Raw genomic sequence first — 13,351 nt, 5'->3', positions numbered from 1 at the left:
TTGCCTCTGTGAGGCCCAACACACGAAAGGAACTCAGTCACTTTGCCTCTGTGAGGCCTGGTAATCTAAACAAATAGGTATAATCTAAACAAATAGTGCTATAATTGGTCGTCCATTAGGTTCCAAGTTCACAGCTCTAGCTGAGCCTCAGCTGGAGTTAGGGATGCATATTAGGCTTCAGAGTTAGCAGGTATAATATAAGATATATATATATATATATATATAAGATAATTACAATATTTTATAAGCGATCACCCGTCCATTGACTAAGTGACTAAAGTAAATAGTCTAATATTGGAGCATACAAGCCCTCTCGACAGGAAAATGTAGGGTTTGCTGTACACTTGGGACATGGCAAACCCTACTTTTTACCTTTGAGGGCTTATATACTCCAATATTAAACTATTTACCTTAGTCAATGCATGGTGATGGCTTATAAGCTTTAAGCTTATAAGATATTATTTACAGAAGTGTAACATCAGCACGACTTACCAAATAATCATGTGTGTGTGTGTATATATATATATATATATATTCATAAAATAGGATAAAAATTGCATAAAATATTAGTATAATATTTTTACTCCTCTTCAAGTCCTTTTTTTTTATATAAATACATATGGTCGCTGTATGAGGATTTTAACAGGACTTTTTCGAATCTATACTTGCAAGTGTTTTGTGTATAGATGTACAAACTTGCTTATGAGTATGTATAAACACTAGCTTGTATATATTTTTTACATGTATTGCACTGAAGATAGAAGAAAATCTATTTAAGATTTTGATCTTGAAATTAGCTAATTTGCAATTAATGTGGAGTCTTTTCAAATATCCTCTCACTAGCCCGCTTTCAATTGCATGTATTTATGGGGTCTTTTTGATAGCTTCGTAATGCTCAAACATTGATTCAGTATGGAGGAGATAAGTCTTGTTTAGACTTTCTCTCTTAAAATAATTATATATAATATATATATATATATATATACATATATATATACGAAAGAAGGTTTGAAAATGCAATTTTAAAAGATGTTTATTTACTTTACCTGTTTCACTCTTTGGAAAAAGATTGTCAAAAGTAACATGTAGAAGTTTGGTTGTGTTAATTATTGGTTATTACAAAATGCTACATTTCATATATACAGTCTTTGGTAAAAGGACATATTCTTTTACATTAACATGGTGGACAGGTCAGTTTTAGCTTCCCTACTATTATAATGTAAACCTTTATGAACTCATAATATTCTGTGCGTGTATACCAATATTCCACTGAACTTTTTAATAATTCCTTCTGGAAATTATCTTGAGAATGTATAATATATTTGTTGTAATCTTTTGTGCCCAATATTTCAATGAACTTGTTAAACTTTTTTATGTTCTTAACATGCTCTTGTCACCAAAGAATCATCATCATCATCGTTTAACGTCCGTTTTCCGCGCTAGCACGGGTTGGACGGTTTCGACCGGGGTCTGGGGAGCCAGGGGCTGCCCCGGGCTCCAGTCTGGTCTGGCAGTGTTTCTACAGCTGGATGCCCTTCCTAACGCCAACCACTCCGCGAGTGTAGTGGGTGCTTTTTACGTGCCACCTGCACAGGTGCCAGAGGGGTCTGGCATCGGCCACGGTCAGTTGGTGCTTTTTATGTGCCACCTGCACAGAAGCCAGTCGGGGCGGTGCTGGCATCGGCCACGTTCGGATGGTGCTTTTTATGTGGGGGGGGGGGGGTGCAGAAATATAGGGGAGCACCAGTGGGGAGGGGTGTTCGGAGAAACGATGACAGGTTCTAGACAAGTAGAACGTAGGGTATCACGAGAGGGGTAATGCATGGTGAAATAGCGTATTGAAGAGGGGGGTTCGAAGAGTAGACACCTATAATGGTGGTGGGAGAAGCGACATCCGGTATAGATGGAGCAAAAATATAGAGATATCCGATATTGGTGGTGGGGGTGGGCAAGGGCAGGTGCACCGGGAATATGCGAAGGTTGAACTTGACGGGCTGGCTTAAAAATGCTCTTAGCAATGGAAGGGGGGAAAGGAAGAGGGGGGAGGGCATACAACGTAAAAGAGGGAGAGAGAGAAGGGAATAGTGGAACCCTGCGAAAATCGGCCGCCATTGAAAAAATCCTGTATGGAGAAACTCAAATATCTATTCTGTATTTAGCGAGACACGAGGCCGGAAAACCGATGGTCAACAATAACTAATAAATTATACAGAATATGCAATACGAGGCGAAATAATAATACTAATAAACAAGGGTCAAAGGGATAATACTAATACTAATAATAATAATAATAAACAGCTTAACCACTAGAGATCAGACAAATTTGCATGAGAATATTACTGGTACAGATTACGGGATGGATTAGATTAGAAAGATTTTCTTATCTTGGGAACATTTCGTTTTTCGGCCTGACACGGCGAATATGCGAGGTTGAACTTATATATATATATATATATATATATATATATATATATATAGGTACAAAAAATTCAGGGTGAATACTCGATAACTGTAAGCACCTGTATATGCCAGCTAGTGGTGTAGGTGGTAGGATATATGTATCAAAAGAAAAACAGGATGCAAAGGATTTTGCGGTGCATATGTTTCGGGCTTTATTGAACAACTTATATCAATGCATAATTCATATAACAGGTAGTTCAAAAGCCTTCTTCAGCCGCGTACAATTACCACACCAAAGACATGTATCACATTATAGCAGGTTTGAGAAAAAGTTTGGGAAAAGACTGAGTTTCATTGGGAAAGTAAATTCTCATAGGCGTATATGGCATTGTGAGACATCAAAACAAAACGTCCATATTGTTTTTTCCCTCGATATATATATATATATATCACCTTGACCTTGACCGACCAGTCCGTCAGGTGTCCATTTGACACCACTGGTCACAGCACTCTGTCCACTCCTCTCTGGATCGCGCCTTTCTCATCCACGTGATCCCAATCATCCTCCTGAAATCGTAACTCCACCGTCGTGGAGGTCTTCCGGGTGGTCTTTTCTGCTCGCGCAGGTACCACTCGACAACTGTGTGCGTCCACCGATTACCGGTGAGCCAGGTGACGTGCCCAGCCCATCTATACTTGCTGCATGTATACTCTGCGATGACATCTCTCACGCCGGACTTCTTTCTGATGATCTCGCTACTTATGTGCTCTCTCAATGAGATACCAAGCATTGACCTTTCCATGGCTCTTTGAGCCATTACCAGTCTTTCCTCTTCTCTCCTTGTGGTAGCCCATATTTCTCTACCATATAACATTGCAGGCAGAACTGCACTGTTAATGAGGTTGGCGCGGGTGGTCCTGTCCAACCTTCCCTTGAGCACATCCCTTATGCCATTGAAGCTGATCCATGTTTTCAGCGATGAGTACGATGTCGTCAGCGAAACGGAGGTGGGTGAGGAGCTTGCCATTGATGTTGACACCACCTTGCCAGTCGATGCCTCTGATGATCTGTTCGAGACATGCAGTGAAAAGTTTTGGGGAGATTGTATCTCCTTGCTTCACTCCCTTCTCGTCCGGCACTCGTATGGGTGATGACAGTAGAGCTATGTCGGTGGTGCATCCAGAATTTGCCTCTCTGAGCAGCTGTACATATTGCGCTTCGATTCCTTGCCTCTGCAGCGAGTTCAGCACTGCGTTGGTTTCAACGCTATCGAAGGCCTTCTTATAAGAAGGGCGACAGAGAAGATCTAAAGAACTACCGACCCATCTGCCTGCTGTCTCACGTGTACAAGCTGTTCACGAAGATAATTCTGAACAGGTTGTGACGTCGTCTCGACAAACAACAACCAAGGGAACAAGCAGGCTTCCGGAAGAACTACAGCACGATGGACCATATATTTACTCTAACGCAACTGCTTGAGCGAGCAAATGAGTACAAGCTGCCTCTTTGTGTTGCGTTTATAGATTATAGATTTGTATATAGAATGTATATATATGTATTGTAGTACTCTGTCAACCAATATTCTGTGCGTGTTTGAATATACAGATACAATACCAATATCCCACTGAACTTTTTAATAATTTCTTCTGGAAACTATCTTTAACATGTTCTTGAGAATGATTATTTATGTTGTAATCTTTTGTGCCCAATATTTTAAGGAACTTGTTAAACATTTTTATGTCCTTAACATGTCCTTGTTACCAAAGACTGTATATATGAAATGTAACATTTTGTAACAACCAATAATTAACACAACCAAACTTCTACATGTTACTTTTGACAATCTTTTTCCAAAGAGTGAAACTGGTAAAGTAAATAAACAGCTTTTAAAATTGCATTTTTAAACCTTCTTTCGTATATAATTCCACTTATGCGGTACCCCACAACTCCACTCTGTTTTATATATATATATAATCCATATTATGTCTACCCATAGACTAGCATTAATAATTACCTCCAATCCTTCTTCCACTGAATTTTGGCTCTCTGGAATTCCTGACCTGCACATATTTTTTTTGCAAATATCACCTAGCTGTTCAAGAGAAATATTGACCACTTCAATCTCTGTGAAGGCTATGTACACAACCCATTTCCTGAGACCCATCAAATAAGTAATAAAAAATTGTATTACATTTGTCCTAGGCACAGATAGTAAGAAAAACTGAACTGAAGTGATGGAGATGACATAAACCATACAAAGGTTAAATGGGGTTTCTGAGGGCATCCTGTTTACTGTATTATCATTCTCCGTTCAAATTCTGTCAAGAGTGAAGTCTCATTTTATACTAAAACCATACTGGTGTTGATTTGATTATCATACTTTCAAACTAAAATGGATCTCATTGCTTCATTGAAATCATTTGTAACCATCTGAATTGTTTTTTACATCATCTGTTGGGAACATTTTTTTTTTTTGCAAGGGCTTGGTGTTGGACATGCTTTATGATATTATAGGCTTTGGTTAGGGGGGATTTTTTTTCTTCATACTATTTTGGGTAAAATGGTTGTGCATATCTATTTTCATGTTTTTATAGTTAGCATTATTTCTGCAGCTGGATTAAGCACTTAAACAAAAAAGGTGTCAGCTGTTTTGTAAGTAAGCTAAAATCAAGCAACTTGAGCTGAACACAGGCCTTGGATGAAGTTTGAATGCTTGGCAGGTTACTGATCCATTATCACACTTCAGCTACTTCTGGAAAGTAATATATTTTCTATTAATAGAGGAAATGGAAAATACAATATCTTGTACATCTAACGTGTGTGTGTGTGTGTGTATATATATATATATATTAGATAACACATACAACATAGCATGTTTATTTATATCGTGCTTGAGGAGACCTATTGAGTCAAGTACATCAAAATAAAAATCAAATGGAAATTGTAGTTGTGATACCCATGCCAGTGGCATGTAAAAAGCACCATCCGAATGTGGCTGATGCCAGCGCCGCCTTGACTGGCTTCTGTGCTGGTGGCACATAAAAAGCACCAACTGATCGTGGCCGTTGCCAGCCTCCCCTGGCACCTGTGCTGGTGGCACGTAAAAAGCACCCACTACACTCACAGAGTGGTTGGCGTAAGGAAGGGCATCCAGCTGTAGAAACACTGCCAGATCAGACTGGAGCCTGGTGCAGCCACCTGGCTTCCCAGACCCTGGTCGAACTGTCCAACCCATGCTAGCATGGAAAACGGACGTTAAATGATGATGATGATGTATAAAGGTTGGACAAATGGGAAAGAGTGCTCAACACTTGTATAGGATATTGTTTGTTTTTTATGCAAACTGAAGCTGAGAGCTTGTCTTGTGACTTGATCTTTGCCTAAAGATCACAATAGCTTGAAACTTGAGTTGTCAGACAAGCTTTCAGCTTCAGTTTTAATAGAAAAAAAAACTATATATACATGCACACACAGACACACACACACACACACACATATATTACAAAACTATTATGTAGGCATCTGGTATGTAATAAAACCAAGTCTGTCCCTATTGTTATTTAAGGTCTAATGTACCCTGGGCTACATTATCCTAAATGCAGATGTCTTCCATTTTTGAGACCGTTGTAATTTGAGGTTTAGCTGCCATTTCTTGTAAATCAAGCAACCATATAGCTTCATATATTTAGCTACAAAGTGATAATGATAAATGGAATTAATGTAACTGCAATTATGTAAATTTTCTCCATTTTTCCTTAACTCTTTAGCATTTAGACTGGTTATATCCAGCCCGGATATACCTCCTGTCTTAAGTTCAGACTGACCTGATCTAACCTCTCACACCTACCCTACAATGCCATTCTAAAAATAGACAATAACATCATCAAAATCTCAAAGCTATGAGATAATACATGATTAATTCAAAACAATATGAATGAATAAGCTTTACATTTGGCAGAGTAATTTAAACACTAAAGAGTTAATAGAAACCTGATTCATTTAATTTATTTATATTTTATCAACCTTGTTTATTGACTGGTTATGGATTGACAAGTTAGTTAGTGTGTCTAGCAAAATGGCATGTGGCATTTTCTCTGGCCCTTTTACAGTTTGACTTCAATTCTTCCCACAGTCAGCTCTGCCTTTTATCCTTTTGGGATCAACAAAATAATGTACAGCCAGATACTGAGGTTGATATAATGTACATTTTCCATTCCCTCTAAGTTTCTGGCCTTGTGCCTCTGTTCAAAATGGTTATTTATTGAAGATGATAGGAAAGGTCTATAGGAGTTGTATGAGAGTGAGACATGGTGTTTGAGAGAGAGAGAGAGAGATGGCAATTTTGAGAAGGACTGAGAGAACAATGGTGAGAGAAATGTGTGGCGTGAGGCTGTTTGATAAGAGGAGGACTGAGGACTCGATGGGGATACTGGGGTTGGAGGAATCAGTGGAATGGCTGACAAGGGCAAATGGAGTGCAGTAGTATGGGCATGTGTTGAGGAGGGATGAGGTGCATGTTCTGAAGAGGCTGCTAGAGTTTCAGGTAAAAGGACAGTGAAAGCAAGGTAGACCGAGGAAAATGTGGAGGGGGAGATTGGGAGGGTTGGCTTGAGTAGGGAGAATGCCCAGAACTGAGCAAGATGGTGTGAGGGCTGTTGCAATGGCATTGAGGTAGATCCGGCCACCCCTGTTTACGGGGACAAAACCTGGATGCAAAATGATGGATGATGATGGGTTAATATGAGAATGGTTACTTATAATCTGATTATTTACCACACAGTGCTTGCTTATGGCTCTAAAACTGTTGATTTCCAACTGAAGTAGCCAAGTATCCTCAATAGCAAGACACCTATCTCTATTCCCATATTACACTTCAACTTCTCAACTGGCACAAAGCCACCTCCCTCAGTACTATGCTCCCTCTCAGTCAGTTACTTGGTGATTTTACTAGTTCTGGTGCCACATAAAAAGTACCGGTGCTGGTATTACGTAAAACGCACCCAATATACCATGTAATAAATTGGTTGGTGTTAGGAAGGGCATCCAGCTGTAGAAACCTTGCCAAAGCAGACAATGGAGTCTGATGCAACTCCTGTTAATCATCATCATCATCATCATCATTTAATGTCCGCTTTCCATGCTAGCATGGGTTGGACAGTTCGACCGGGGTCTGGGAAGCCAGGAGGCTGCACCAGGCCCAGTCTGATCTGGCACTGCCCGTCCATGTGAAAATTTATAAATTTATATGAAATTAACAAAATGACAATATTTAAAATTCACTGTGTGTTATTTCATGATGATACAGGTTTCATGAGCCTATCTCGTCTATTTAACTGAATGTTAGATTTATTAATTAGATCTAATAGATTTCCATATCCTTGGATCAGCCCAAGTCTTATAAATGAAATTGGATAGAGAGAAACTGAAAGTTTGTCAGATTGTACCTGTAATTTAACTCTTTTGATACTGACCTACCTGAAATTTCTTCTGTTTCTTTTATAAAACTATCAATTTTAAGTGTTAAATATTGAAAGTAAAACCATCTATCACAATTTTCTGTCAGACCATTCCTCATTTCTATGTGTCAGACATCAAATTAATATATCAGTTAATGAACAAAGTTAGTCGGTTGAAGCATGAGCTGTGTATTTCACATGGAATGAGAATGCCAAAGGGTTAACAGTAGAACCTTGCCATAGTCATGCTGATTCTACCTGAGAATCACGAGGGTATCAGTGTTTATGGAATGATCACCATCACCATTTAATGTCTGTTTTCCATTCTGGCGTAAGTTGGATGGTTTGACAATCTAGAGGACTGTGTCAAGCTCCAATGTCTGCTTTGACATGGTTTCTACTGATTGACACCAATCCCCTTTCTAACAACCATTTTACAGAGTGTGATGTGTGCTTTTTTTTTTTTTTTTTTTAATGTGGCACCAGCACTAGTGAGGTCAAGTCCTTTACAAGATAACTGCTCAACTGAGGGCCAGTTACCAGCTAATTCAAAGAGTGAGTGGTTGTGCTATTTGAACAACCAGAATACTAATTGTCCAAACTGATGGAAATCCAGTTTTATTTAGATTTGTATATTACTGGGATACGGTTGTTCTGAGTGCTTCAGAAGTGTCATGACAAGCTGTGTGTATCACTGTGTATAGTTGGAGATGTCATTTAATGTTAAAGTGATACCACTTTATCTGATTCGTTATCAATTGGTTGAAATAAATAATGTAACATAACACTATAATCTAAGAATTGTGGAAGTTGGTGTGGGCAGGAATCAGCAGAAGCAATAATTGAGATATGGTAGGCTATTGAAATGAGAGGAAATATTTTAACGTTTTGAATAGATCCCTTTATATATTCTGTCAGTAATTTCTGGTGTTTTTTTTATCTTAACCCATTTTTTTTTTATACTGCTATGTCTTAGCTCTTGTTTAACACCAAATCTTCTCTAATTTAACAGATCTATTTGTTATCAAAGGTGTTAAAGCACTTAACCTTAATATCCAGTTTTTTTCCAGACATAGCATTATATAGAATTACATTATCCAACATGTCCTTTCTATTTTAAGAAAGTAGAATGTGACTTGAGAGGAGATTTGGCTGCTATTTTAAAAGGTTGTGATCATCTAGAAGATCCCAGTCTTTGAGTTCCCATCCTGTCCATGTCTCCAGTATTTGTTAAATTGCAGTTCACAAACATGAATCACATCAATCTCACAGGTTGCAAGGACCCTTCAAACATCATGAGTCAAGCCCTCTCTCCAAAACAAACTTTACCCCCCCACCACCAAAAAAAAACACTGCATCAGTGGAAGCCCTAAATTTAGATAACTTTTCTTTCAAATTGATAACAGCTGAAATTTACTGGAATTTGTTGGTCATCTGAGCACAAAAAAGGAAAACTTTTTTGGGGTGTCTTTTTAAAATGAAGGTAAGATCAGTGTTTGGCATGATTGGAAATCCATCTAAAATAACAAAAGTAAAAAATTGATCTCGTGGTCTATGTTATTTAGAATTTTTAAGGATGAGAGATACAAATGATGTTGAAAACCATTGTTTATGGACAATGCTATTGTGGAACACTTCAAAAATAAATATTACTTGTACATTTCCAACCATACATAACCATTGACAGGGTCTATCAAAGGGCTTTTGAAGAGACAAACAAATTCTAGATACTTATTAAACAAATTGTAATTCTCCCTTTGCAGTCATGATGTGTTTTTCAGATCATATTCTTAACATCTGCTTAGTTCAGTGATTCTCAACCAGGGTCCATATAAGATTTTTGGGGGTCCGTGCAATAAAATAGTAAATTGGGGATCTACAATAGTATTTAAAGGGCCCTTGAAAAAATGTTGCTTTAGATGTTTGTATGTACTGCAAGAAACAGCTAGGTTTCTTTCTCTAACAATTTACATGGTTCAATCTATACAAGTTCATCACCATCATCGTTTAATGTCCATTTTCCATGCTAGCATGGGTTGGACAATTTTGACTAAGGGCTGGCGAACCAGATGGCTGCACCAGGTTCCAATCTTGATCTGGCAGAGTTTCTACAGCTGGATGCCCTTCCTAATGCCAACCACTCCGAGAGTGTAGTGGATGTCTTTTACGTGCCACCGGCACGTGGACCGGTCAGGCGGTACTAGTAGTGACCTAGCTCGAATCTTTTTACAGGTGCCAGTAAGGCGACGCTGGCAATGATCACACTCGAATGGTGCCCTTCTACGTGCCACCGACACGGAAGCCAGTTAGCCGCTCTGGCAACGATCACACTCAGATGGTGCTCTTGGCACCCTTCTAGCACAGGCACAAGTGCCAGTAAGGCAAGTTAATGTATGAAAAGCAAAATGGGAATTTTGAAAGAAGTTTCTATGAAACTAGTTTTTAAACATCAAGTGGCTATGGGAGTCCACCAGAATAAAATAGTAATCAAAGGGGTCCGTAGATAAAAAATGGTTGAGAACCCCTGCCTTAGATAAATCATATTCTCGACCTTTTTTTGTCTCATGATTGCAGTATAATGATGCTTATCTTTTTCATTTTTAAATGTATTTGATAGGCTCCTGGGATCAATATGCCACTTCGCACACCTCATTATCATCATCACCACCATCACCATCACCACCATCATCATCATAACAACATACCAGAAGAAGAAGAAGTTGAAGAAGAGATTGAGGAACTTGGTCAAGCTGAAACATATTCTGAATATATGCCAACCAAATGTATGTTATCTTTATTTTGTTATTTATTCATTTCAAAGTAATTGTCTCTTGTGTTTGTAATAATTTCTTATTTCGTCTTGATTTGTATAATTATATTTCCAAGAATATCAACATTTAATTCCACCAGCCATTTTCATTCGATTATTTATTCTTGTAGTACGTATTGGTGAAAAACACCCCGATGCTGTGGTCGAATCAAGTTCTTTATCCAGTGTGGAACCTCCAAATGTGCGGTACAAAGTTCATCTTCCTGACTCAACTATAGACACTGGCCAGTTATCAGCCCTTCAGTTAGAATCAATTACATACGCCTGTCAACGCCATGATACCATCATGCCAAGTGGAGATCGGGCTGGATTCCTTATTGGTATGTATAAAATAGTCTTTACAAACATTCCTCATCTATTACTACTAAGTAATTTACTATTTATTCTTTGCGTCAATCTCTTGTCAAAACTTCTAAAATCTTTGGTGTTTTACTAAAATTATAAAGCTTTTTGTTTTATATATCAGTGTAATAAAAATTAAAGAAACTCAGTGTTTTCACTTGAACATATGACTTTGTAAGATCAGCTGAAATTACTGACTTTAGATTCATCATCATCATCGTTTAATGTCCGCTTTCCATGCTAGCATGGGTTGGATGATTTTGACTGAGGGCTGGCGAACCAGATGGCTGCATCAGGCTCTAATCTTGATCTGGCAGAGTTTCTACAGCTGGATGCCCTTCCTAGTGCCAACCACTCCGAGAGTGTAGTTTAGATAGGTTTTACTAATTTGTTACTTCATTCTTGTTTGTGTTCTTCCAACCAGTTATATTTTTTAAAAAAGAACTTTGTAATCAGACAGTTGTTTCAGAAATTCTTAGCCTACAGCAAATCAGTATACCTAATAATATTTGCATATAAATACGAGGCCAGCAATTCATTTTGTTTTGGGGTAATCCGAGAACATGGTATTGATAAGCTATAATAATGGTGAAGTATTGGTATTTACCATTCTTGATCACTTTGGGGCAAGTTGTCTCACCTGGTCAGTGGCACTTGGTGTTCTTTAAGACGTCATGTAGGGAGCTTTCCCTGGATACTATCCTGTTGCAAATGGGTTGTGTAAACAAAACATGTAAACTATGTGTGTGTAACTGATAATGTTTACATTGCTAGAGCTGCTTTTAATTTGTAATTTAATAATTAGTATTTGTTGACCAGGAGAAGCAATCACAATGTGGTCTGATCTTCATCATCGTTTAACGTCCATTTCCCATGTTGGCATGGGTTGGACAGTTTAATAGAAGCTGCACCAGGCTCCAATCTGATCTGGCAATGTTTCTACTGCTTGGATGCCCTTCCTAATGCCAACCACCTGAGTGTAGTGGGTGCTTTTTACATGCCACCGGTACAGGAACCAGTCAGTCAGGCAGGCATCGATCACATTCGGATAGTGCTTTTTACGTGTCACTGGCACGGGCGCCTGTCAGTGGGTACTGGCATTGACCATGTTTGGATAGTGCTTTTTACGTGCCACTGGCATAAGAGCCAATCAGGAGGTACTGGCATCAGTCACTGAAAAAACTAATTATAGATAACTGGTCTCCTGAGTATAGAGCAATTTATTGTCAGTCAGCAATGAGTACAGTAAGGAATTTAGTATGCAGCTGTGTCCATCAGGGCCTTGTTTTGACTCTTCCTGTTTTATATAGTTCTCAAGGCCATAACAAGAATTTAAGACTGGCTCTCCACGAGAACTCCTGTATGCTGATGATGTGCTTCTCATAGCCCACTCAGTTAAAGAATTCAAGTAAAAGTTCCAAAATATGGAAGCAGATTCTAGAATCGAAACTCTTCAAATATACTTAACAAAGACAGTTTCAATTAGCAGGAAAGGATTCAAAACTGCCATATGAGAAATCCTACGATATGCTTGAGGTGCAGTATAGGAATACACAGGAATTTAATACATTGTAACCCAGTGTAAATGATGAGTGCACTTGAGGGAAATTTGCCTGCCTTGTCTAGCAGATGTATAGTAACCATACCTTGGCTTGCAGTAAAGGTGACTGGTGTTTAACTATTGATAATTTCTGAATGAGTAGGCCTGTGATAAAAGGCATTCCAATTCTGACCATTGTTTTTTGTTTCAGGAATCACTTTGTCCAGTATATACTTTAATCTAAAATGGTAGGGTGTGATTTGAGGGAGATTTAATTGCTATTTCCAGTGGAATGAGCAATCATGTAGTAGCTCTTTTGTTGAATACCAAGGCCAGCTGACATATTTTGGTGCCACTTGGTGTGGGTTAAAATATCATTATACAGAGATGCAGCAGATAGAAAAGATGGTACTCCCTTGTACCAGTACACAATATCCCTCCCTCATCTCTCTCCCCATTTCATTTCTTCAGAGAGATGGATGGTTTAAAAGGTGGTATGAAGTATGGTTCACATGACAAGGGTGTATGATATGCAGTGACAAAAAGTTAGTATTATTTCAGTTACATACATAGACAAGCACAGGAGTGGCTGTGTGGTAAGAAGTTTGCTTCTCAACCACATGGTTCTGGGTTCAGCCCCACTGTGTGGCAGCTTGGGCAAGTATCTTCTACTATAGCCTCGGGCCGACCAAAACCTTGTGAGTGGATTTGGTAGACGGAAACTGAAAGAAGCCCATTGCATGTGTGTGTATGTATGTATGTATATATATATATATATATAT

General features: G+C 38.6%; 1 protein-coding gene across 1 annotated transcript in view; it reads left to right on the top strand.

Annotated features, from left to right (window-relative positions):
• The window catches only part of LOC115213696 (protein strawberry notch homolog 1), a 90,412-nt gene that overhangs the window by 32,264 nt on the left and 44,797 nt on the right, over positions 1-13,351 (top strand). Inside the window, exons 5-6 of the mRNA XM_029782593.2 lie at positions 10,475-10,640; positions 10,798-11,007. Of these exons, the coding sequence (XP_029638453.1) occupies positions 10,475-10,640; positions 10,798-11,007 (376 nt within the window). The remainder of the gene's footprint in view (positions 1-10,474; positions 10,641-10,797; positions 11,008-13,351) is intronic.

Source organism: Octopus sinensis, linkage group LG1 (genome assembly GCF_006345805.1).
Source record: "Octopus sinensis linkage group LG1, ASM634580v1, whole genome shotgun sequence".
NCBI classification, from domain to species: domain Eukaryota; kingdom Metazoa; phylum Mollusca; class Cephalopoda; order Octopoda; family Octopodidae; genus Octopus; species Octopus sinensis.
Note: the sequence above shows the minus strand (reverse complement) of the source record. Positions and strands in the feature narration are given on the sequence as shown.